The sequence below is a fragment of the Psammomys obesus genome, unplaced genomic scaffold, assembly GCF_907164565.1.
Source record: "Psammomys obesus unplaced genomic scaffold, mPsaObe1.curated_primary_1811, whole genome shotgun sequence".
NCBI classification, from domain to species: Eukaryota; Metazoa; Chordata; class Mammalia; order Rodentia; family Muridae; genus Psammomys; species Psammomys obesus.
The window spans coordinates 3,279,112-3,306,783 of record NW_026596415.1 but is presented as its reverse complement, the minus strand read 5'-3'; the positions used below and the strand labels follow the sequence as shown (position 1 = coordinate 3,306,783).

Sequence of the window (27,672 nt, the reverse complement as noted above, 5' to 3'; positions counted from 1 at the left end):
GACATCCACCAAGAGGTGATGGAGCCCAATTTACTGGATTTAAATCTCAGTTCTAACACACAAAGCTGTATAATTTTCATTAATTAATTTAGTATGTGTATGCATGTGTGTGTGTGTGTGTGTGTGTGTGTGCAGGTGTGTGTTTTTATGTGCACTTGTGTAGGAGGGCCAGAAGTGTGCTTTGTGTGTCTTTCTCTACGCTTTCTTCCTTATTTGTTGAGACCATGCCTCACTGGTTCCAGAGGTCATTCCAGTTAGACTCTCTGGGCCTAGAGTCTTGGGAATCCTTCTGTGTCTGCATCAGCACGCCAGTGCTACTACATGCCAGGCTTTAACCGTGGGCGCTGGGGATCTGGACTCAGGTTCTCATGCTTACGCAGCCAACTCTTTACTGACTGAGCCATTTCTTAGCCATCTTTGAAGCTGCATAAGTTAGAATAACTAAGGTGGAATTCCTGTCAAAGTGAGCATACACAATAGCATCTGTTTTCTAGACTAGTAATGACTTACTTTGCTTAGCTAACTGACTGGTGTTATGCCACTTAGCAGGGTTCATTGTTACTGTTTCCATAAAAGTGGAGTGGGGACTGGGCACAGGCTTGCTTCTTGGCCCCTCTGGGACAAAGGTGGGAACTAGGCACTCAGAGATACTTGGTGAAGATGATGAAATAACCTAGAGCTGGTCCTGTGTCCTCTCACTGAAGATACCTTAGTCCTAATCTTTTCCTTTTAATGTGACCAAAGGGCCTGCCATAGACCCAGATTTCTGGAGTAGAAATTCATTTGCATTTATTAGAGGAGGAGCTAAAATTGAGAAACTGAAGGAAATTGATTCGTCTCTTTCTCTTTCTGAGACAGGGTTTCTCTGTATAGCCTTGGCTGTCTTTGTAGACCAGGATGTACTTGAACTCCCAAGGATCTACCTGCCTCTGCCTCCTTGAATGCTAGGATATAGGGCCAAACTCAAGTCATCAGTTGGCTGCAAATACTTAAGCCAGAGTTTTGATACTAAGTGTTTCCTTGAAAGATAAACTGATAGCCTGTAATATATAGTGTAGCACTGTCTCAAAAAGAAAAAGGAAAAGGAAAAGGGAAAGGGAAAGGGAAAGGGAAAGGGAAAGGGAAAGGAAAAGGAATACTCCAGACATTGCAAACGTGGAGTTGTATCTCACCATGATAGTTAAAGCTTGTGGCTAGTTCATCTGTGTCCCTGCCTGTTCCCACCCCTCTCGGAGGTACCACCATTTCATCTGCAAATACTTTTATATGTATCTCATACTCTGTTTAAAAAGTAGTTCAATTTGTGATTCTGTCAAAAACCAGTGATACCTCAATAGCACCAACTGTCTAATGTTTGAATGAAGTGTTTGCTTTATAATTTTGTTTTATGGTGTAATTTCATAACTCGGATTTAAGGGTAGCTTTTCTTTTAAATAGCTTAAATATCTTTGAAAGAAATTTTAGGTTAGTTTTTTGGTTTTTAGAGACAGGTTTTCTGTGTAGCCCTGGCTATCCTGGAACCCTGTAGCCTTAAGTTCAGAGATTGGCCTGCCCCTGCCTTCTGAGTGTTGGGATTAAAGGTATGCACCATCACTGTCTAGTGGGAAACAGATTTTAAAAGTCTTTTTTAGTGCTGTGATAGAATTGTACAAACCTCACTGTGACCAGTATTAGAATATTTTCCTTACTCCAGACAGTCTGGGCTCATTAGCAATCACTGTTTACACCCCCCCCCCCCCCTTTTTGGTCTTAGGCTACTAATCTATTTTCTGTCTCTGATTTTTTTTTTCTTATTCTTTTGAGATAGTTTCTTATGTAGTCCAGGCAGTGTTGACCTTACTATGTAGCCCAGGATAGCCTTTAACCTCTCATCCCCTTTGCCTTTACTTCCAAAGTGTGGTGGTACATGCCTGCTACTCTGGATTTTCCTACTATTCGTATTTCATATAAAGAAATCATAGAACTTTATTTCTGTTAACAAAGTGTAATGTCCTCAGGGTCCAGCCATAGAGCAGCCTGATCTGTAGTCTCTTCCTTCTTGTGGCCAAGTGATACTCTGCCGTGTGGCCGCTGCCCACCGTGTTATCTGCTCACTCGCAGCTGGTCTCTGGGTGGCTTTCACTCGGCTCTTAAGATGCTGCTCTGCAAGCTCACGTACACCATACAGGGTTCTGGTTTCTCCAGTCAGCTTGCCAACGGGCCTTTGAAAACCTGCATTCTAGTGGGTGTGAATTGACACTTGTTTGTGGTTTTGATTTGCATTTTCCTAATGACTAGTCATTCTGAGCATGGCTTCCTGTGCCCACTGGCCAGTTGTATATGTTCTCTGGAGAAATGTCTGTTTATATCATCTGTCCATGGACATTTTTTTTCATTTTGATGTTTTGTGTGTATGGTTATTTTGCTTGTATGTATACATGTGCATCACATGTGTGCCTGGTGTCTCAGAGATCAGGAGTGGATGTCTGATTTCTTAGAGCTAGAGTTACAACCAGTTTTGAGCTGCCATGTGGATACTGGGGCTTGAACCCAGGTCCTCCAGAAGCTCAGCCAGTGTTCTTAACCTCTGAGTTTTCACTCCAGCTGTCCATATTTCAGTTGAGCTATTTGTCTCTCTCTTTCTTTCCTTTTTTCTTTCTTTCTTTTTGTTTTTTTCAAGACAGAATTTTTCTGCAGCTTTGGTACAGCCTTCAAGGTAGCCTTGGATGTCCTGCACTTGCTTTGTAGACCTCAAACTCACAGTGTTCTACCTACGTCTGCCTCCCTGAGTGCTGGGATCAAAGGTGAGCGCCACCACCTGGCTTTATATGTCTCTTTTTGATGTTGATCTGCCAGATTCTGTGTGGTTTCCAGGTATAATTCTTTTATTAGTATGTTTACAAAGTTTCTCTTCCATTCTGTGAATTGTCTTCTTACTGTTTTTTATTGAGATATGGTCTTTTGTTAACTCAGGCTGACTTTGAACTTGCTGTGTAGCTGAAGCAGGCCTGGAACTGTTGTCTTCCTGTCTCTACCTCGTTGAGTGATAAAGGATTACAGGTATATACAGGTATATATATGTTGAGGATGGCATGCTTATTTATTTATTATTTATTTTTATGTCATCCTTGAGGCACAAAGTCTTTGCACGTTGTGTGTGTTGGTGTGTATGGAGATCAGAAGTCAACTTCTTTCTTTCTCAGTCACTTTTTCCCTTGTTTTTTGAGACCAGATCTTTTACTAAACCTTAAGCTAGGCTGCCTATCAAGAGTATCTGCTCATCTGCTTCCTTAACACCAGGATTACAAGCACTGCCATGACTGGCTATCTATCTACTATCTATCTATCTATCTATCTATCTATCTATCTATCTATCTATCTATCTACCTACCTATCTCAGACAGAGTCCAAATGTAGCCCTGGCTGGCATGAAACTCACAGAGGTTTGTTAACCAGTGTTGGGACTAACGGTGTATTCCACCATGTGTAGCTGGCTTCATTTATTTAAAAATGTGGATCCTTTGGATCAAATTTGGTTTCTTATGTTTGCACAGCAAGCACTTTACCAACTGAGACCATCTCCCCAGACTTCACAGTGTCTTAAAAAATAAAAAGGTCTGTGTGTATGTGTATGTCTGTGTGTGTACTCAGGTGCCGTGTGTACATATGAAGGTCAGAGGACAACTTTGTGGAGTTGGTTCTCTCCATTCACCATTACTTGGGTTGTGGCACTCAAACTCAGTTCTCCAGACTTGTATAGCAAGACCTTTAGTGAGCCATTTTGCCTGCCCCCAGTGTCATTTTTGAAGACAGTTAAGCTGTCTAGTTCAGGCTGACCTCAGAGTCCAGCTCTTCCTACAGTGAGATACTTCTGCTTCAGCCTTTCCAGGGACACCGCTCAGAGTTCCCTCCTACAAACTGTTGGCAGCTCTCTTAAAGGGCACATGCTCTTTTGTCCTGTGGATGTCTTTGCAGGATTTTGATGATTGCTTCCTTTTGGTGTGGTTTAATATGTTTTTCAGTTTCTTGTATATCCTATATACTGGCCATTAGACTGTGTTCTGTTCTTGAATTTAAAGTGTTTGAGTAGAAGCAGATATCCAGGAAGTGTAATGGCCCTAGATATTGCACACAGCAGATACTATTTTATCACCAGGCCAGAAACAATGATGATGCCTATTGGCAGGGAATTAGGTAAACACTGTGTGGGATGCCTCATGACAGGGGAACCTCAGAGATGTGAAGAAGAAAAGCATACACTTACACACTAGTCACGGTGTCTACTAATTGAAACATCATTGTTCTGCTAGACCAGGACGGAGCTGAGGATGCTGCAGCTCAGTTTGTCCAGTGCTCTAGCATGCTCGAGACTCTGAATTCCACCTCCAGCCTGTGTGAGCTGGACATGGTGTGGTGACCCAAGCTCTCAGAAGGTGGAGGCAGGAGAATCAGGACTTCAAGAGAAGTTTTGGCCACATAAAGAGTTGGAAGACAGCTTGGGCTACATGAGACTGTGTCTCAAATAGAAAAACAAAAGATGATGCAGGATATAGAACGATATATAAAATATATGTTTCAATGCAACTTAACATATATATCCAACACAGCTGTTATGGATCTATATTTGCTTGCAGAAGTGAACACAATGCCAGGAGGAAAGACACTTATCTGGCAGACCTGTGGCTTCTCTTCAGGAAGAAGTGCTCAGACATTTTCCTGGAGAACCCAAGTAAATGGAAACCCTCCACTGCTGCCATCTAGAAGCTAAGGGATTCTGGTTTCTAAACAGCATGGTTACTCTTGCTGGGAAAGTAGAGGTCGTTATGCTTCCAAGCACTGCCTTTTGTCCAACTATGTGCAAAAGTCCTTGCTACCCTTCCATCAGTAACTCTCCTCTCAGGAATCTCAGTGTTAGAAAAATGCTGTTTGAAGGGTAGGAAAGCTGGGGCCTGAGAAGTCACTGAGGCTGACACAGCAGTTTGGGTCCAGAGAGTGATCACTGCTGCTCCCTTCCTCATATGTGTGTACATCTTGACAGTTTCTTATTTTTCTGGAAGGTTCAAGGCCACAGTTCTCTCCTTGGTTGTTGACTGGACCCTATCCAGAAGTGACTTGTTCTTGGAATAAAGAATCAGCTGAAACAGTGACTGGAAAAAGAATGTGGTTTTCATGCAAAGGCTATTAATAGCTTTCTGCATGATGTCACAGGGCTGGTGTATTATGGGAGAATATTAGTGCTCCAGTATCAGAAGTGCTGAAACACCTCCGCAGGGGCCCAGGTTAATGCCTCTAATTACTCCTGCTGGCATGTGCCTAGGCTCTGAACACTTAATGAGAACCAACTTCTTAGCACTCATGAAATTTGGGACTAAAGCTGGGCTTGGTGGCACACACTTTTTATCCCAGCAGTTGGGAGGCAGAGGCAGATGGAGCTCTGTGAGTTGAGGCCAGCCTGGTCTATGTAGCGTTTTAGGCTAGTTTGGGCTACATAGTGAGACTGTTTCAAAGGAAAGAATGCCTTGGAGAGGGTGGTTAGGTGAAAATGCCTAAAAGATCCTGAAGTGAAGATACTGAAGACTGAAGGGCTGTACTGTGGCTCTGTGGGTAGAACCCTTGCCTGGCTTTCACAAGGCTGTGGTTCCATTCCTAGCATTGCATAAGCCAGGAGTGGGTGCATACCTATAACTCCAGCACTCAGAGTAGGAGGCAGGAGGATCAGAAGTTCAAGGTCATGAGATAAATGAAACACACTACTTTAAAAAAAAAAAAAGGAAAAAGAAAGATTGAGGAACTCTTGATGCCAGCTGAGGTAATTTTATCATTACCATAGATTTATGTTTTGCTTTCATCTTTAAAATTTCCAGGTAAGACCTTTCCCCATGGACTAAACACTGGTCACTCTTATGGGCTGCACAATCTCCCAGTAATTGATTTTTAATGAAGCACACATTTTGAACTATGGACTACACTTGAGACTTAGCTAGCTCTTCCTTCTTCCCCCTCCCTTCTTTCCTTTTCTTCTACTCTTGTGTTGTAAATATAGTGGTGTGCAGGATAGGGTAGCTGTCTTAGTTAAAGTTTTATTGCTGTGAGGACGCACCCTGACCATGGCAACTCTTAGAAAGGAAAACGTTTAATTGGGGCTGCCTTCCCCTTTCAGATGACTAGTCCATTATCATCATGGTGGAAGCGTGGCAGCGTGCATTCAGACATGGTGCTGGAGTTGCTGAGAGTTCTGTATCCTGACCCGCAGGCAACAGGAGACTGTGAGTCACACTGGGTGTAGCTTGAGCATGTGAGGCCTCAAACCCCACTCTACAGTGACACACTTCCTCCAACGAGGCCACACCTACTCCAACAGGGCCTCGCCTCCTAATAGCACCACTCCTTATGGCCAAATAGTCAAACACATAAATCTGTGGGGCCATTCCTATTCAAACTACCAGAGTAACCTTCCTTTCTTTGCCTTATGTCTGTCATGTCATTTCCCAGGGGTGGCACTGATTGCTTTTGTGCCCATGCAGTTGTACTAGTGTGAAATGCTGTGGTTGAGGTGAGGGCCCCAGTGGCAGTGCCAGTGGGACATTCAACACACACTCTTTGGATGGCAGCTTGCTCTGTGCCTTCTTACTTAGCAAAGGGCTGTATAGTTTTGGTGTCTGTTGAAGGGGGGTCAACTTAGGGAAACAAGCTTGCTGGAGTTCTGGCAGTACACTGGCTAGGTCTCTGTTGGTGGAATGTGGCAGAAGCTGTTTAAGCTGAGGTCTGCATCATGGGCATGTGTAGATTTGTGTAATCAAAAGATTTAGGGACTTTACCTGGCTTCAGGCTCAGCCGAATCTAGGCTCTTAGGAGTCAGTAGGACTGTGCTTCTGTTCAGCTCTCCTTCACAGAGGCAAGAGGGCTACCAGCAGCACTTGGCCTCCATCCTGTCAAAGTGACACTCAACAGTACTCAGGCAAAGTTCAGGGTTGGCTGACCATGGAGCCATCCTGGAACTCATTCCTGCGAATCCAGTGGGCCAGATCTGCATCATGTACTTAGCTAGAGTAGTCGGTCTGTATAGAGGAAACACTAGTGTGTGGCATCCAGGAAGACCTCCCAGGGTGTGTGTGTATGTGCACATGTGCATGTGTAAATATGCATGTTTGAGTGTGTGCATCGGTGTGTGTGCGTGCACTGTGCGTGTGCTCACGAGTGCTCGGGCACTGCATTCTTTGGCTTGTCAATGGAGAAGGTGAGAAAGCATCTTGTGTTTCTGCCTGCCAGTCTGTGCTGAAACTGTCTACATACTGCAGGGCTAGTGGCACACAATCTCCTGCAGGACCCAGTGTCCAGAGCAGGGAAGTGGCTGCCCTGTCACATGGCCAGCAAGTGGCCTGGCTAGGATGAGGACTTCTGTCTTGTGACTTCCTGCTGAATGTTCCTTCACAGTCAGGGGCCTCTCTCTGTACTTTCTGCTGTTCATATGTGGCCTTGGAGCCACCTGTGTGTCCTGCATCTTAGAGACTCTCTTTCCATATCTTTTCAGGGGTAAGATGACCACAGGTGCCCTGCTGAGGTCAAGATAATCTCAGTGGGATTCATGCCTGTGGCCCACAGTCAGAAAGTGAGGCTGAGCCCTGCCCCAGCCTTAGGGCATGTTTTCACACAAGGATCTGAGTTCAGATACCTGGCTCCCACGTGAGAGAGCCAGGTGTGGTGGAGTGTAGTCATGATCTAAGCTCAGGGGAGGCAGAGACCCTGTGCTCACTGGATGGCCAACCTAACCTAACGCTAAGACCCATAGTCTACTGAGTGAGCCTGCTCCAAACCACATATAAACAGAGAAGCAAACCCAAGTAGAGGGCTCCTGAGGAATGGCACCTAAGGTTGACCTTTGCTGTATGAATGCAAATGCACACACATTGACCTGCACATGTACAAACACACACGCTCCTGAGTGCACACAGTTAGTAGTAGTGGCTGGGCATATAGCTGACTAATAGAGTGCTGTCTAGTGAGATGATAGAGATATTTTTCTTCTTTTTTTTCCTGATTTGGTTTTATTGTATTTTAGTCACATAAATTTCTGTTATGATAAAAAATAGTAGAAGCATTTCTAGGGCAGAGTCTAGTACTTGGAAGAAGGAAGGAAGAAAGCCGTACTTTCTGTTTTGGCGTTAGGAGGGAGGGGCAGAGACTAACTCTTCTGCTAATCGAGGAGCAGGTGATTGAGAGGCACTGGTGTGAAGGATGTCTGGGGCATCTGCACGTTATGGGCAGTGCCTCCAGATGGTCTCTGGCCTGGTGAGAATGCGCTGCAAGCTTGACCTTACCAAAAGCTCTTCTAGAAAAAGTAATTGTTTTCTTGGGTGTCTTCATTTTGTCACCAGGCCTGGATGAAGACAGGCATCTTGATGTGATGATTCTAACACAGGCTTCATAGGGTCAATGCCATCCTCAAAATCACACTTGTGCCAGTTAGTGCTTAGGTTAAAGCAGAATCTTATCCTGTAGCCTGATTGGAAGGACCCTCCATGACCAGCTGCTGGTCTGTCTGATAGTCCTTCTGCCCACCTGAACTTCTTAGTCTGGAAGACAGAGTCTGAGCTTGTCTTGCCTCAGCCTCTCCCCTAGCTGCTTGTTCTGCCTGGAATGGGCCCTTCCTTGTCTCTCCATCACTGCTTCTTTTCTTTATAAAGGGCTCAGCTCACACGTCAGGGAAAGCTGTGAAGAGAGCACCCACACTGTGCTGGCTGCAGTGGCATCTTCTGCATTTCCTCATTGTTTTCTTCCTGTCTCCATCACTGTTTAGTCTTTGTGTGCTCACACTCTGCATCTCTTCCTAATACATATAGCTCCATTAGAAGATGACTGTTTATACCATTTCACTCCCATATCTATAACACTCCTTCCTGGTGTGGTCCAGGGCAGAAGCCTCTGGTGAGCAATTCCATCCCTGCTGTTTAAAGCGACTGCTCTGCTGCTGGGGCACTGTTATTCACAGCCTTAACTCTGTTGATAGGTACTATCCTTGCCTCATATGGGCATATGCCATCTGTTAGTAGTATGCCTTGTGCTGAATGCCCCTTGCCCCAGACCTTTTTAATAGAAATTCTCTGTGTGTCTTGTTTTTGTGGGAATCTTTTGGAAATTCATTTGACTGCAAGAAACAGTTCAAGTACTTATGGTTGTTTGAACAAATGTGGTTTTTGACTGGTGAGAATTACCTGTAGTATCGGCTTAGCAACTCACTGCTACCGGGAGGGTGCCTTTGTGATTCTCTTTGCTTTTCCTCCGGTCACATGAAACCGGGCAAAGCTCTGGCTCTAACCAAATGCTATGACTCAGGCATGAGGATGGAGGAAGGAGTGATGTCCTTTGTGTCATTTCACAAGGCACAGCTTACCAGAAGTGTCCAGGCACACTCCTACTTGCTTCGTAATTGCCAAGCTATTGGGGTTTGTTTATTTTTGAGACAGGGTCTCAGGTAATTCAGGCTGACCTCAAACTCCCTTTGTAGCTGAAGATGACCATGAACTCCTGATAATCCTGTTTCTACCTTCCAAGAACAAGGTGTAGCCATCATTTCTGGTTCATGAGGTGCTGAACCCAGGGCCCCATGCATGCTCAATAAGCATTCTAACAACTGGGCCACATCCCCAGACATCACTGACCAACTCTATGGGGTCAGCCTTGGCCACTGAGGAAGGATCAAGTATGTTTTCCATCCCATCCAACTGATGGCATGGAAAAGGGAGTAAGAACATTCAAAAACGCTGTTCAATAACATGTAGGGAACTTACATGTTATTCTATACTCTTGGCTGTCAAGAGGGGCATCCCTACCCTCCAGGACACATTTGACAATTTGTAAAGCTAACTAAGGTGTGTGTGTGTGTGTGTGTGTGTGTGTGTGTGTGTGTGTGTGTGTTTGCATGTGTGTGACTGATGGCATCCAGTGAGTAGAGGCCAGGGACATTTCCTGCAGTGTCAGTAGTATCATAGCAGAGAAACTGGGACCATTCAGGACACATTCATTAAATCTGGGGAAACTGAGTTTAGCTGTTTTCCTGTAGTACAGCATCTCACTGCAGTAGATTTTTGGTGTCTAGTCTGGCTACTTATTTTGTTAATGATCATGTTTGTGGACTGCTACATGCTATTGTGTCAGATGTAAAAAACTCTTTTTTTTAAAGACAGGGTCTTTTAACTGGGTGGTGGTGGCATACACCTTTAATGCCAGCACTTGGGAGGCAGAGACCATCTCTGAGTTTGAGGCCATCCTGTTCTACAGAGCGAGTTCCAGGACAGCCAACACTAAACAGAGAGACCCTGTCTTGAACCCTCCCCCCCCCCCCCCCCAAAAAAAAAAAAAAAAAAAAAAAAAAGAAGCAGGGTCTCTTTATGTATTCCTGGCTATCCTAAAACTTGCTGTGTAGACCAGGCTGGCCTTGAACTCACAGAGTGAGTGCCTCCTGAGTGCTTTTATCAAAGTCGCATGCTTAGCATCTCTTGTCATAAAGTTTTTATCAGAGTCTAATTGTCAAATAGGAGTAATTAAACCCCATTTCATTTTAGGATCACAGAACGATGACAAAAGGCAATTCCTGCTGGAGCGACTGCTGGATGCAGTAAAGCAGGTAAGAACACACATAGCAGGCTTTGGTGTGAATATCCAAAAGTTAATGTAGAAATCGTTTCTTTCTTTCTGGGCACACAGGCTTCTTTTGTGTCTGGGGATGGTTTTGTGTATTTGTTTTGAGACTAGGTATTAGCAGGTCATCTAGACTGGCCTTGAACTAACAAATAGCCTATGATTGCTTTGAACGATCTCTGTGAGTTCAAGAACAGCCTGGTCTACATAGCCAGCAAGTTCCAGGACAGCCAGGACTACATAAAGAGACCCTGTCTTTTTGCCTCAGCCTCCCAACTGCTGAGATTGCAGGTGTGTTTCAGCATGTCCATCTGTATTTGAGAATGGCTAAGCAAAGAGTTTTCCTTACGGAATGACAGTGCAGAAAAGACAGGAAGAGTAGGGGTGGCTCTGGGTTCTTTGGGGGGTACAAAATGAATAAAGTGTAATTAATAAAAAATTAAAAAAAAAGAATGCAGGCTGATAACATCAAACTGAACGGAGAGAACCTTAAAGCAATCCCACTGAAATCAGGGACAAGACAAGGCTGCTCATTCCATATCTCTTCAACATAGTTCTGGAAGTCCTTGCTAGAGCAATAAGACAGTTGAAGGAGATCAAGGGGATACAAATTGGAAAGGAAGAAGTCAAATTATCACTATTTGCAGAAGATATGATAGTATACGTGAGTGACCCCAAAAACTCTACCAAGGAACTCCTACAGCTGATAAACACCTTCAGCAAAGTGGCCGGATACAAAATTAACTCAAAAAAATCAGTAGCCCTCCTGTATACAAAAGACAAAAGGGCTGAGAAAGAAATTAGGGAAACAACACCCTTCACAATAGCCACAAATGACATAAAGTACCTTGGTGTAACCCTAACCAAGCAAGTCAAAGACTTGTATGAAAAAAATTTCAAGTCTGAAGAAAGAATTAGAAGAAGATATGAGAAGATGGAAAGATCTCCCATGCTCATGGCTTAGCAGGATTAACATAGTAAAAATGGCCATCTTACCAAAAGCAATCTACAGATTCGATGCAATTCCCATCAAATTGCCAACACAATTCTTTACAGACCTGGAAAGAAAAATTCTCAGCTTCATATGGAATAACAAGAAACCCAGAATTGCTAAAACAATCCTCTACAATAAGATCTTCTGGAGGTATATCCATCCCTGATCTTAAGCTGTACTATAGAGCAACAGTTATAAAAACTGCATGGTACTGGCATAGAAACAGAATGGTGGATCATTGGAACTGAACAGAAGACCCAGAAATAAACCCACACACTTATGGACACCTGATCTTTGACAAAGATGCCAAAACCATATAATGGAAAAAAGATAGCATCTTCAACAAATGGTGCTGGTCCAACTGGATGTCTACATGTAGAAAAATGCAAATAGATCCATACTTATCACCCTGCACAAAACTGAAGTCCAAGTGGATCAAAGACCTCAACATTAAATTGGTTAGAAGAAAAAGTGGGGAATACCCTAGAACTCATTGGTACAGGAGACAACTTCCTGAACAGAACACCAACAGCACAGGCTCTAAGAGCAACAATCAATAAATGGGACCTCATGAAACTGAAAAGCTTCTGTAAAGCAAAGGACACCGTCATCAAAACAAAACGACTGCGTACAGATTAGGAAAGACTCTTCACCAACCCTTTATCTGACAGAGGACTAATATCCAGTATATTATAATATCCAGTATATATATACTAAAGAAGCTGAAAAGCAGCAAACCAAGTAATCCAATTAAAAAATGGGGAACAGAGCTAAACAGAGAACTCTCTGTCAAGGAATATTGAATGGCAGAGAAGCACTTAAAGAAATGCTCAACCTCATTAGCCATTAGGGAAATGCAAATCAAAATGACCCTAAGATTTCACCTTACACCCATCAGAATGGCCAAGATGAAAAACTCAAGTGACAACACATGTTGGAGAGGTTGTGGAGAAAGGGGAACCCTTCTCCACTGCTGGTGGGAATGTAGACTTGTACAACCACTCTGGAAAGCAATCTGGCACTTTCTCAGACAACTAGGAATAGTGCTTCCTCAAGATCCAGCCATACCACTCCTAGGCATATATCCAAAAGAGGCTCAAGTACACAATAAGGACATTTGCTCAACCATGTTTGTAGCAGCTTTATTTGTAATAGCCAGAAGCTGGAAACAGCCCAGATGCCCCTCAACTGAAGAATGGATGCAGAAACTGTGGTACATCTATACAATGGAGTATTACTCAGCAATGAAAAATAAGGAAATCATGAAATTTGCAGGTAAATGGTGGAACCTGGAAAGGATCATCCTGATTGAGCTGTCCCAGAAGCAGAAAGACACACCTCACTCATATAGACATATAACATAGGATAAACCTAGTAAAATCTGTACATCTAAAGAAACTAATCAAAAGAGAGGACCATGACTAAAACGCTCAATCCCCATCCTGAAAGGCAAAGAGGATGGACATCAGAAGAAGAAGAAAACAGGAAACAACCTATGAACCTGCCACAGAGGGCCTCTGAAAGGCTCTGCCCTGCAGACTATCAAAGCAGACGCTGAGACTTATGGCCAACTGTTGGGCAGAGTACATGGAATCTTATGTAAGAAGTGGGAAATAGTAAGAGCTGGAGAGAACAGGAACCTCACAAGAAGAGCAACAGAACCAGAAAGTTTGAACACAGGGGTTTTCCCAGAGACTCATACTCCAACCAAGTACCAGGCATGGAGATAACCTAGACCCCCTGCACAGATGTAGCCCATGGCAGTTTAGTGTCCAAGTGGGTTACATATTAATGGGAAGAGGGACTGCTTCTGACATAATCTGATTGGTCTGCTCTTTGATCACCTCCCCCTAAGGGGGGAGCAGCCTTACCAGGCCACAGAAGATGACAATGCAGCCACTCCTGATGTGATCTGATAGACTAAGATCAGAAGGAAGGAGAGGAGGACCTCCCCTATCAGAGGACTTGGGGAGGGGCATGTGTGACGAATGGGGAGGGAGAGTGGGATCGGGAGGGGAGGAGGGAGTAGCTTATGGGGGATACAAAGTGAATAAAGTGTAATTAATAAAAAAAATAAAATAAAATTATACATAAAAAGAAGAATGCAGGCTGAGCAAGCCAGTAAGCCAGTAAGCAGCATTATTCCATGGCCTCTGCATCAGCTCCTGCATTGACTTCTCTTGATGATGGACAGCGATGTGGAAGTGTAAGATGAAATAAGTCCTTTCTTCCCAAAGTTGCTTTTGGTCATGGTATTTCTAAACCTAAGACAGCCCTCTTTTTCCCTGGAGTATGGCTTTTCATCTGTACATGTATGCTGGATGAACTACACTTGTTTAGATAGGTAAAGAGGGTGCTCTATGCTTAATCCAGAAAATGAAAGGCAGCAAGACAAGGAAGTGAGTTCAGTGGCTTTGCATGTAGCACTTAAAGAAAAACAAATTGGGGCTTCTACTCAGAGCTTCTGAGTTATTTTGAGGAGTTGAATAGTTAACATTTATCTTAGAAAATAACAGCCAACTTTATTGATAGAAATCTATCATTTACCAACTATTAAAACATACCAATTGGTGTGTTCTTTGTGTCAGGATACTATGACACTATCGTTTTCGATTATATGTAATTTTAAATCCTAAATCTATGTAGCATGCAAGTTTGCTATCTGGAGCAGAGATTCTTTGTCTTTACACTGAATAGTGAGCTGGGAGTGGGGTACATGTATATAATCCCAGTACCTGGAAGGCTTAGGCAGGAGGATTGCTGTGCTACAGAGTCAGGACTACAGAGTGAGTCTGTCACAAAACAAAGCAAATCAAACAGACAACGACAAAAGAGGTAGGTGGATAATGGTGAAGGTTGGGTGCCATCATGGACCAGGCTTTACCACTAAGAATGGATAGGATAGGCTTTATAGGTCTGTTTCCTTCCTTCCTTCCTTCCTTCCTTCCTTCCTTCCTTCCTTCCTTCCTTCCTTCCTTCCTTCTTGTTTTTTTTTTTTTGAGACAGGGTATCTCTGTGTGTAGCCTTGGCTGTCCTAGACTCACTTTGTAGACCAGGCTAGCCTTGAGCTCACAGAGATCCACCTGCCTCTACCTCCCTCTGTTTTTTATTTTTATTTTGTTTTTTTTTTTTTTTTTGAGATAGGGTTTCTTTGTGTATCCTTGGCTGTCCTGAAACTTATTCTGTACATCAGGCCAACCTTGAACTCACAGAGATCTGCTGCCTCTGCCTCCCTGAGTGCTGGGATTAAAGGTGTGTGCCACCAACAGCTCAGTCTATAGGTCTGTGTTTTAAAAAGTTGGTTTTCCCATCCATCCAGCCTGGCAGAACTGCTCTGCACAGTGAGTCAGCTGGTCTGAAGGCTCACCCAATTGGCTGTCATTTGACACAGTCTATATACACTTTGGGGCTCTGTGAAGAAGAGTCATTGACAGGGAGGCATGGAGGTTCTCAGTGCTGTCACAGAGAGCTATGATATCCAGCTGCTTGTGGTGCCTGCATTCCTGTCTGCCTCGTTTGACCACTTCCTGGAATCAAGAGGAAGACCAGGGCTTCCTTAAAGAGAAATATGGACCTGGAATATTAGTTTCTTACTTCTGTAAAGCACCAGGGCCTGGGCCACCCTAACTTACCCAGGGTACCTCCTGTTTCTGTCCCTGCTGTATCTGAAGGCCTTGTGGGCTATTCTGTGATGTTTGCTGTTCCAGCCCAGCAGCTCAGCTCAGCAGTCTCTTTCTCTGTGCAGTGCCAGATTCGCTTCGGAGGGAGAAAGGAGATCGCATCAGATTCTGACAGCAGGTGAGTACATCACTTCTTTGTCATCCTCTTCTTGTCCTTCTCCTCTTTCTTAAAAATTTTTTTAGTTGTCCTTTTGAATCATCATTTAGTGAAATGATGTAGCCCATGATGTTCCTTCAAAAATTTTTATTTATTACAGTGTATGTGAATGCAAGTGCTCACATGCCATGATACATACAACTTCTGGGAGTTGATTTTCTCCTTCCATCTTGGCATCTGGCGTCAAACTCAGATGGATAGGCTTAAGTGCCTAGTGCTTTTCCTGCTGAACCATCTCATCCTTCTCCCTTGTACTGTCTTGGATTCAACTTCCTGATGTTTTAGCTCCCCAGCAGTGTGTCTACAGACGTGCCACCATGCTTAGCTAATAGGTAGTTTTTTTAAACCATTTTACCCACAAGGAAAAGGTGCCGAGAAATGGAGGCTGCTGTGTCTGCTAGGACATGCCAGGAGGGCAGTGGGCGTTGGTTCCACTGTAGATGTGTAGCCACCACCTGTAGATATGCTTCATTTCCTATCTTCTGCTTCTAGGAATCTGTTCTACTTGAAGTACCTTTATTTCCACAATGATTTACAATTGGGGAAACCCAGAAACCTAAATATTCAGTGATAGGTGTAGTGCATCTGTAAGATGGAATGGTGTTCAGTCCAGGCCTGGTGTCTCAGCTCTGTAATCAGGCCTACTCAGGAGTATCATGAGTTTGTTGGCTATTTGGCTACATAGTGAGTTCATAGCCATAGCAGGCAGTTTATCCTCTTATCCTCTCTCTCTCTTTCTCTCTCTCTCACACACACATACACACATGGAGTCAACAAAGATGTAAAGAGACCTGGGACTATAATCTGGTATTGGAGCATGTATCTAGCATATATAAGACCCTCTGTTCAAACCCTAGCACCACAAACATAGCCAAGAAGCTAAGATGATATTCATAAAGTTTCCTTTAAGCAGGAAATGCATGCATATGTAGAAATTTTAAAATTGTACATATCAGGCTCATGAGGTGGCTTGGCAGGTAAAGGCACCTACCACCATACCTGATGACCCACAACCAGTTCCTGTAAGTTGTGCTCTGAGTGCCATACATCTGTGGCATGTGTGAACCTATAGAAACACAGACACAGGTACACATATAAATAAAATGTAATAGAAATTATGTTTGTAGTAAACATGCATATGTTATAGCAGTAACAAGCTATAAAAGTATATGGATGTAATTGTCCTACATGGAATTGTTAAGCAATGATTCCAGCAAAAACTTCCCAAAATAATAATAATAAACTACCAAGATGTGAACAGAGGTGGTTTTCAGGATAATAACAGGATTTTAATGTTTCCTGATATTTATTTAAGATATTTATATATTTGCTATATTATACCATGTGTCCCTTTCATGTTGAAAGAAAGCCCTTAAACTTATCAGTGATACCTGTGACCCAGGAAAGGCTAACAAATTGTCCCCAAGGCATGCTTGGGCCCTGGGGCCAGCATTAGAGATAAGAAGGGACTGTCTCAGCCATCAGGAGGTGCAGGTATAGCAATAATCAATAATCAACACAATCAGTTATCCCTGTGGACTCAGAACTGGCACTGTAGTGACAGAAGACAGGTAACTAAATAAAATAGAGAACACAGCTTGTTAGACAGTAAGTATGGTAGAGGAAAGCCTAGCAAAGAAGAGAAGAAGGGTGTCATTTCAACCTACACTGGGCTCATGGCTATTAATGTTTCACAGGAGAAAGGAAGAGACAACAGATGGGGACCGGGGAGGCCTCGCTCACTGGCTGAGGATTAGGCACTTACCAGGCAGGTTGAGGGCTGAGGAAGAATATCCTCTGGCCTTTCCTTGGACCACAGGGCATGTGACATCACAGAGAAATTCCAGCAAGACTGGACACCTGTGTCCTCAGCTTGGTCAATTGCATGTAAAGCAAACATCAGAAACTGTTAGCCTTTCCTGCACCACAAGTAAAAGGACTTGGAATTTTTATTTTTAAATTTAACTTGTTCTTTGACAATTTCATATGTGTATATAATAGATCTCTTTTCTCAAGTATTTTGTTCTAACAACAAAAAATGACTACACAATGGTTAAGTGGTGTATCTGCCAGAGATCTGCAGGAGTAAGAAACAGACCATTCTGGCTGGGATGTTTTGACTAATGAGAATTGGAGACCAGGACCGACAGGAGGCAGGGAGTTTGGGAAGGCTCCCAAGCTAGAGAGACAGGCACTCCAGGAATGGCTTCCAAGTAGGAATGTCCTGGATGCTGGATTAAATGCCAGCTCTTCTCTCCCTGTTAGGAGAATGAACTAGTAGGAGGGTCTGGCTGATGGAGTCCTAAGACCCTGTTGGCTTTTGCACTGAGAAGCTGAAGGGCGGGGCATTTATAATGGGAACCAACACACTTGTCTCTTTGCTTGCATATTGGGTTGAGAGTCCATTTGACAGCACTGTGCAGTCTGAGAATGATGGTGGTCAGATCATTACTCTCATCAACCTGTGGGTCAAAATGCCTTTGGTGGGGGTGAGGGTGGGGGTGGGGACCAATGACCCTTTCACAGGGGTCACCTAGGACTATCAGAAAACACAGATATTGTGATTCATAACAGTAGCAAAATTGTAGCTATGAAGTAACACTGAAAATAATTTTATGGTTGGGTGTCACCACAACATGAGATATTAAAGGGCTGCAGCATTAGGAAGGCTGAGCACCACTGCCTTAAGCTGTAGCGGGAAAGAGAGCTGGTTTCTTTACCTTAGACATAAAAGCTTTAGCATCACCAAGATTGGTATGCAGTTCTGGGTAGCAGAATGGAGAGTGGAGCCAGGGTTGATTCCTAGTGTGGTCTCCTTTATAACCACTCAACTTCCTTCCTTTTCTTCCTTGTTTGCACTTCCCCAATGAGAGATTTGTGTCACCACAGGTGCTTGACACCATTTCAGACCCTAAATGTCATGATATTAAATTTCTTTCAGGCTCTGTCCAGTGGTATTGGGGGTAAGACTTGGCTAGGTATTAAATGGAACTAAATGAAATGGCAAATATTTGATCATTTTTGACCTACAAAATGTCATCTTGTTCAGAATATTTCAGTATGTTTCTTATAGCTCCATCTTTAAATAGTGCAGGTTTCAGTTGTCTGGCCCTGGCGGAGTCAGAATGTAATCCTCAAATCACATATATGTTTAGGGATACTTTGTAATATGTCATGTGATGCAAGTCTCAGTAGCAATGGGTCAAACTGAAGACAAGAAAGTAAATAATAATGAGTAGGTGTTGCTGGGATTCCTTAGGCCTGGGGCTGCTGTTGGGTTTGGGGGTTGAGTCTGCACAGTGTTCTGCAATGGACCTATGTGTGAGGTGGGGACAGACAGAGGCAGGGAGGTAGTGGTGCTGTCTGAGGTTTTAATTTTTGCGAAGTTGACACAGCAAGATCCAGAGATCTTCCTGTGTAAGATGGAACAGCAGCCAAGAGAAGTGTAGCTAGGGCTTGCCTTTCCCTTCAGATGAGTCCTGTTCTAGAAGGGAATGGAGCTATCGCTGGGCTCTCCCATCCCCAGCTTCTCAGCTCTTTCTGTTGCTGCCACTTCTTCATCTTTGTTTTCCCCGAAGAACAAAGATCCATTCTGTGGCCTTTTAAAACATGTCACTTGTCAACATCCTGCCATCTCACTGGGAGTGGGAGGCTTTAATATTTCTGACTGGTTTGCCTTCTCTGGCCCCTGCCGGCTGGGAGCTCACATCACTGTCCTCCGAGTGGACCTGCAAAGCACAACTGGAAAATTTCCCTTCAGTTGAAGAAACTAGGACTGAAGGGCACGAAAGAACACGGGTTTTGAACTCTGGAGCTTGAACTCAGCACTGCCTCTTCCACACCACGCTGAAGTCAGAGCAGTTCCTGACTTCCTGTACCTGCTTCCCCATCTGTAAAATGGGGATAATACCATAGTCATGTTGGGTTGTGGGTCATGTGCAGTCCTGAGCACAGGCCTATGGAGTGTCAGTTTTGTTCTTTAGCAAGTGTGCTTGTCTTTTTGATTACACATGAGGTATCCTCATGCTTGGTGGACAGTCCCAACACACTGGTCCTCTCTGCTGTGGGTGGTGGTACCTGGCTCAGGTGTTCAACTCAGAGTGTGCAGACATTGGAAGTGTTACCTGTCATTCCGTGACCAGCTTTCTCCATCCGGCACTCCAGGGAAAGGGCTGTTGTATATGTGTGATTTTCTTCTTTACCCGTTGAAAATTAGAAATAGGTGAAACAAGACAAAACAAAAAACACCTTGCAGAAAGCAGAAAAACAAAGCAGATGCATGTTCTTCTCTGTGCTTTTTTTCCTCTTTTTTTAAGATTTATTTTATGTGTATGATATTTTATTATTTATTTTGCTGGCATGCATGCGCGCGCGTGTGTGCGTGCGTGCGTGCGTGCGTGTGTGTGTGTGTGTGTGTGTGTGTGTGTGATGCCCAAGGAGGTCATGAGAGGGAGTTGGCTCCCCTGGAACTGGCATTATGGACAGTTGTGAACTGCTTTATGGGTGCTTGGGAGTCAAACCAGTGTCCTCTGCAAGAACAAGTACTTTGAACTGCTGAGCCATCTTTTCTCCAACCTATTTGTGTGAAAAAGTCAACACTTCCCCTGGACACTTAGGAAACAGAATGGCTTAAAGTCTTTCTTTCTTTCTTTCTTTCTTTCTTTCTTTCTTTCTTTCTTTCTTTCTTTCTTTCTTTCTTTCTTTCTTCCTTCCTTCCTTCCTTCCTTCCTTCCTTCCTTCCTTCCTTCCTTCCTTCCTTCTTTGTTTCCCTCTCTCTCTTCCCATCTGTCTGTCTGTCTGATGTAGCCTAGGCTGGCCTTGAACTTTCTTTGTAGATGAGGATGACCTTGAACCTCATGCATCTACTAGTCTGAGTGCTGGGATTGAAGGTGTGTCTTATGCAGTGCTGGAGACTGCACCTGAGGTTTACATGCATGCTGGGCAAGCACATTACCAGCCACATCCTGGTCCTCAAAAAGTTTTTAAGAACATTTTCCCATTTTAAATGTGCCTGTGTTCACCATGTGACTCTTTATTTTTAATGTGTTACATGTTGCCCACCAGCCTCTTCTTTGTTGAAGGTCTTAACTGGATACCGTATTCTTAGTAGCCTGGGAAAAACTTCTGGGTTTGACTAATTGATCTGACATTTCCCCCCACATGGGCTTTTTATTTTTTACTTTGTGTTGATGGAACCAAGAGTCTTATGCTTGCTATGCAGGTACTCTACCACAGTGGCAAGCTACTAGCCCTGTCTGGTTTTGTTTATTTTAACAAAATTAGAAAAAATGATTTTGTACATGTGCTGCTGGAGATGTAATCCAAGGCTTTATACATGTTATGTAGGTGTTCTTTGAGTTACGTCCTCATCCCCGGCTAACCTGCTTTGACAGGTGGCCTCTTAACTCCTTTTCCCTGTGGTAGCAATATAAGCACATACTAGCACACTCTGCTATGCATTGATTTCTTTCTAGAAAAAGATTATTTTTAGCTCTTGGATATTTAGGAAGTCTGAGCACATTTCATGTCTAAATTTAAATAAACATTATCTAGGGTGTAAAGGATGGTTGCTGAGAAGGAGCACAGTGAACTACGTGTAAGACTCATTCTCCTCATCACTTCACTGTTCTCCTGGCAGAGATGAGAGGCAGCTGGCATGCAGCATGGGCCCCGGTGTTGTCATGTCTTCAGGCCTACCATGGGCAAAAGTCGCTGACAACTGGCTGTGTAATTTTGGATTGTGTTAGTCTCTCCAAATGTCTCCTATAATAGACAAATCAGAGGATGATTGTCTCACTTCTGAGGATGAGGGTGGCATTTGCCGGGCACACCTAGTAAGAACTTAATGGATTCAACACTTTTGTAGTGTAGACTAGGCTGGCCTCAAACTCATAGGTCTGCCTCCCTCTATATCCTGAGTGCTGGGATTAAAGGGGTACCACCTTGCCCAGCCTACATTTTTATGTATTGCCAGGAGACAGCTGCAGTTTTGGGTAGTTAATTAAAGGCCAGAGGATGGCTCATCATCCTGCTGTTGAGGGGTGCTTTGTTGGAGGGCACATTGGAGACACACTGCATGACAGGATTTTTCCTTAGGACACTGAGTTGAGTTTGGACAGTCACAGTGACCTATAATAATAATTAAACAGAGTAGAGGTGATTGCTGTATTAGTGGGCAAATGGGTGGGTGGAGGGGTTATTCCTGGGTAACATCCAATATGAAGGTGTAAGGAAAGGGTAAACTGGATGGACGGTGGACCTGTGTGTTGTATGTACTTCTCTGCTGTCTTGGTTATGTGTGCCGGTTGGCTTTTGCTCAGTTTCACACAAGATAGGGTTATCTGGAAAGAGGGAGCCTCAAATGAGAAAAGGCCTCTAACAGAGGCAAATCTGTGGGGCATTTTCTTCATTAATGAATGATGTACAAAGGCCATCCCTGGGCAGGTGGTCCTGGGTTTCATAAAGAAGGAAGCTGAGCAAGCCATACCAGCAAGCATCATTCTTCACAGCAGCTCTCTTGCTCCTTCCTTGAGTTCCTGAACTGACCTCTCTTCATGATGTACTATGAGATCTAAGCTGAAATAAACCCTTTGCTCCTGGAGCTGCTTTCAATCATGGCCTTTTCAGCAACAGAATACAAACTACGACAGGAAGTGTGATGGTTAATCTCAGTTTTTCAGTTGACAGGACCTAGCATGACCCACGACATGGGCCCTGGGCATGCTCATGGCTTAATTGGCTTAATCTGGATTAGGTTGATTGAGATGGGAAGACCCACCAGTCGTGTGTGGCACCATTCCCTAGGCTGAGATCCTGGACTGGATAAGTGGAAAACATGAGCTTTGCTGTGGTTTTCTGCTTCCGGATTGTGGATACATTGTAAGCAGCTGCCCCAGGCTCCTGTTCCCCATCATTGTGGACCATGCTACTGAACTGTGAATCCAAATGAGCTCTTTCCCTCCTAAGTTGTTTTTGTCAGGGTATTTTGCCATAGCAACAGGAAATAAACTAAGATAGGAGCTACTCAAGCTCTTTTAATAAGGGTATTATTACTATTATTATTGCAACAGAGTATCATATAGTCTGGACTTGTCTTGAACTCCTTGTGTGGCCAACGATGACCTTAAACTTCTGATCCTCCTGTCTTTACCTCCTGAGTGCTGCATTTATAGGCATGCACCAACATGCACAGTTTATGTGGTGCTGAATATGGAACCCAGAGCTTTGTGTATGCGACTGAGCCATATACCCATTTTCTACCTTTTTCTACTATGTATTAAATTTTACAATGATGCCATGTCTTTTTCTTTTTTCTTTTTCTGTTTTTCTTTTTTCCAGACAGGGTTTCTCTTTGTAGCCTTGGCTGTCATAGACTTATTTTGTAGACCAGGCTGGCCTCACAGAGATCTGTCTGCCTCTGTTCCCCTAGTGCTGGGATTACAGGCATGAACCATCATGCCCGGCTAATGATGGCATTTCTATGTATTACTTTCAACCATAGGTTCCTGGAGTTAGAGTTCCAAAATGCACTCTATACTCTGGTCATGCTGTGATGCTGTTTGAAAGAAAGCAAAGACTGACAGCAATAGTCTGGTTCTTTGGGTCTTGGGTCTTTAGGATGGCTGACATGGGAGGCTGGAGATCAGCTCATTCTGTGAAGTGCCTGCTGCATGATCATGAGGACCTGAGTTCTGATCCTCAGCACCCATATATAAAGCAGGAATAGCAGTGCATCCTGTGGTCCCAGCACTGGGAAGACAGACTGCAGGATTCCTGCAGTTTGCTGGACAGGTAACCTAGCAGAATCAGTAAGGTTCAGTGAGAAATCCTGACTCAAATGCAAGGTAGACAGTTCCCAAAGAATGAGGACAACTCAGGTTGACTGCTGGCCTCCATATACACCTGCACATAAACCAACATACACACACACACACAAGTATACACATGTACACAAACATAAACATACACAAGCATATACTTGCACACACATACATACATGAGCAAACACATGCACAAACACACAGATGTATTTTCTTGAGAGTCCCTCTCCTAAGTTGGCATACAGCTAGCCAGCATATTCCTTTTTCTGTACTTAAATTAGCAACTTTTGTGCCATTGGTACTGCTCATCAGGTGAAGACACTTGCTACCATGCCTCATGACCTGACTTTGATCCTTGAGATCCACATGGTGGAAGGAGAGAGCCAAACCCCACAAGTTGTCCTCTGACCTCCCATGTGTGCTGTATCTTGTGTGGTATGCATGCACAACCACATAAGTAAAATGCGGTCAAATAACTTTTGATGTCTTTTATTGCAGTATTGTTATTTATGTTTTATAAGTATTTTATCGCATCTTTATTTTGGTGAACCTGTGCAAACCACAGCACATGTGTGGAAATGAGCTGACCACTTTGGGAAGTCTTCTCTCCTCCATTTGAACCCTGGGGGCTCTCAGGCTCGGATGCTTTTCTCACTGAGCCATCTTACTGGCTTGAAACATGTTACTCTCTATTTGTATATTTGCTTTTTTTAACCTAATTTGTAAGCAAAGCTTAAAAAAATGTTAACCTCAAGCTGGACATGTTATCTCATGACCATAATCCTAGAATCAAGAAGCTGAGACAGGAGGACTGCAGAGATTTAAGCTGGTTGCATAGTGAGTTTGAAGTCAGTCTGGGCTGTATGGCAAGAGCCTGTCTTTTTTTTTTTTTTTTTTTTTTTTTTTAATTTGTTTTGTTTTTTTGACAGCATCGCTATGTGTAGTTCTGGCTGTCCTGGAGCTCTCTATATAAACCAGGCGGCCCTTGACTCACAGAGATCTGCCTCTGCCTCTGCACAGCTGGGTTAAATGTGCAAGAACCTTTCTTAAAAAACAAAATGGGCAAGGCCGTGGTGCATGCCTTTAGTTCCAGTACTCAGGAGGCAGAGACAAGTGGATTTCTGAGTTTGAGGCTAGCCTGGTCTACAGAGTGAGTTCCAGAACAGCCAGGGCTACACAGAGAAACCCTGTCTCAAAACAAAAACAAAAACAAAACAAAACAAAACAACAACAACAACAACAAAAACCCCTAAAAAACCCCCCAAAAACCCATAAAACAAAAACAAAAGAAAAAAAGAAGAAACAACAACAGCAAAAAGCAAAACAGGCTGGAGATTGCTCAGTGGTTAAGAGCAATTGTTGCTCTTGTAGAGGACCTGGGTTCAGTTCTGAGCACCCACATAGTACTTCACAAGCATTTATAATTCCAATTTCAGGGGATTTGATGCCCTTCTTCTGATGTCTCGGGGCACTAGGCAACAATGTGGTACGTATAGTACATGCTGGCAAAACATCCAGACACATAAAAATAAATAAGAGATCTAAAATAAATTAAACAAAAGCTCAAGTCATCTACATGTTTTAATAGTTATTTTTTTCTCCGTCACTGCTGCCTTTACCTCATACTTGTTCAATCTTTATGATTCTGGCTAGTGGTATTCTGGCTCTCGAGGAATGAATACTTTTTCAGTGCCTCAGAATGAGCAAGTACAGGAAAATGTGAAGGCAGGAGCCCAACCAGCCACTGTGTCCCCAGGGGGGTTACTGTGTTTCATGCAGCCACTCAGGCAGGAGTGTAGGTATCTAGCACATTGCTTGGTGTGCAGTCCCAGACCCTTGCCCTAATCTGCCTGTTTACCGTCTGCTCTTGTACACGCTTCCAGGGCTGAACAGCTACACTGTCATTTGTTTAGCCACTTCCCACACTTCTAAGTATTTAGCTACCTTTCTACTAGAGAAAATAATACTGTTTTTATTATTCAATCTTTAACTCAAGTAGATTGTAGTCCTGGGCATTTTATTTTATTTTATTTTTTGCCATTGAAGTTTATGGGCAAAGGGAGTGAACCTTTCACAGACTTAATTCGTAAACGTAGGTTTTGGCCCATTTCAAATGGTTATCATGTTTGTGCTCTGCCGTGAGGCCTTGAACTTGATTCCTGGTACCACCACCACCACCACCACCAACAACAACTCCTCCACCACCACCTCCACCATCACTGCCTCCTCCACCTCCTCCTCTATCACCACCTCCACCAGCATGATTATCACCACCTCTACCACCACCACCACCAAAAAGGCCTCACTAGCTAGGCATGATGGCTAATGTCTATAACTTGAACACTTGGGAAATGAGGCATGAAAAATGCCATGAGTTTGAAGCTAGCTAGAGTGAGTTCCAAGCCAGCCTTTGTCTCAGAGAAAATAGAACTCCCTCCCATAGTCCTCAGTGACAGGATGAAGCCTAGAGATGCAGTGCTTTTGCCTAGTGAGAGTGGACACCTCAGGTCTTCTCAGAACTGGCTGAGCCCCAGCAGTGTCAGCGATGCTGGGGTTGGTGTTGTTGGTGGCATTGGTGGACAGATTTGAGTGCAGCGTGAGACAGCCATTTACTTTTCCATTCATTAATTCCCTTATTTCTTCATCAGACTTCCTGAGTATCTGGAGTGTGCTGTTTAGTTTTTTTTTTTTTTTTTCCCCAAATTGACACATACCAGGATCATCTGGAAAGAAATTTGCCTTCCTCAGCTTGGGCCATAAGCAAGCTGGGGGACATGTTATTAATAATCAATGTGGGTGGGCCAAGCCCACTGTGAGTGGTTCCACCTCTGGGCCAGTGGTTCTACATTGTATAAGAAAGCATGTTGAGAGAACCAGTAAGCAGTAATTCTCTATGGTCTCTGCTCTAACTCCTGTTCTACTTCCTTTCATGATAGACCACAACTCTAAAGTTACATGTAACAGGGCCTCAGACATTGGCACAACTGATTCTATAATAGAAGTGCCATTTTGCATGTAAAACTCAGCATGTAGACAGCAGCACATGCCAAAAACTAAACCAAAGACTTAATCCATCAAGTCCATATAGTTCTGGGAAACTTGCAAGATGTACTAACCTTGCTTTTTAGCTCCTGCAGTTCTGCTTCTGGCTGTTCTTGTTACTCTGAGTAACTGAAGTATTTCAACGCAGGACACTTGTTGCTTAAAAGGCTCAGTGGTATGCTGCGATTTTCCACACCCAGTGTAGTCACGGTCTGGCTAATAAACTCTTTTTATTGGCTTATGCCCATTTCAGAGCTGTCTTCTCTGGCGAATACCCCACAACAAGGTAAAATAAATCATTCTTTCCAAAGTTGCTTTTGTTTTTATTTGCAGGAAGGAAGAGAAACTTAACTAAGAACACTGAAAGGAAGCTTTTATTTTATTTATTTTATTTTTGTTTTAATTTTAATTTTTTTATTTTCATTTTAGGTGTGTGTGTGTGTGTGTGTGTGTGTGTGTGTGTTTTCCTGTATAACCCTGGCTGTCCTGACACTATCTTTGTAGAACAGGCTGGCTCAAATTGAGAGATCTGCTTGCCTCTGCTTCCAGAGTGCTGGGATTAAAGACTTTGCCACCATGCCCAGGTTTACTTATTGTTTTGAGACATGTAGCCCATGCCAATTTCAGCTGGATAGTTGGCTGAGGCCGACCTTGAATTTTTTATATTCCTGCTTCCGCTCCTCCAGGGCTGAGTGTCTACTATGGTATGTACCACCATGCCTGGTTCTATGTGGTAGACTGAACTCAGCTTTGTGCATGCTAAGGAATATTCCATTATAAAGATAGATCATATTTTAGCTATTCATTCTGTGAACAGCTGTATGCACGAAAAGCCTGGGAGATGTTATTGAACGATTAAATAAAAATTAAAAAAACCTAAGACATCTACTGTTATTAAGAACTTCACTCATTAAGAACATGTCCCAGCTTACTAACTTGGAATGGAAATTGAATGTGATACAGTGCCACTAAGGCAGTCAAGCTTCCACAGTTAAGTTAAAGAACATTTAGCAGAGAGAACTCTGGAAAATACAGACTCAGCTGAGAAAATGTAGTAGAAATGAAAGCAGGTGCTTCTTTAGTTTGGTAGGAATTATCACCTTACAAGCAAAGGCAGGAAACAATTGAAACCCTTCCCTGACATGGTTATGCAGGGAGCCTCTGTGAATGTGTTCAGTTGAAGCACTACATCACAAATAGACAGATGCTTGCCTAGGTCAAATGGGGACCTAGAGGGTGTTGACATGGGATGGGCTCTGAGTTGGTGTCATGATAAAGAATTGCACAAGTAACACTCACCTGGGCTCTTCTGCTGTGTTAGCTTAGTTGTGACCTGTGTGTGTTGGGGAGGCAGGGCTTCTA

At 43.5% G+C, this 27,672-nt stretch overlaps 1 protein-coding gene across 1 annotated transcript in view; it reads left to right on the top strand.

Annotated features, from left to right (window-relative positions):
- The window catches only part of Snx29 (sorting nexin 29), a 425,497-nt gene that overhangs the window by 1,438 nt on the left and 396,387 nt on the right, over positions 1-27,672 (top strand). The window contains exons 2-3 of the mRNA XM_055597769.1: positions 10,542-10,603; positions 15,357-15,409. Of these exons, the coding sequence (XP_055453744.1) occupies positions 10,542-10,603; positions 15,357-15,409 (115 nt within the window). The remainder of the gene's footprint in view (positions 1-10,541; positions 10,604-15,356; positions 15,410-27,672) is intronic.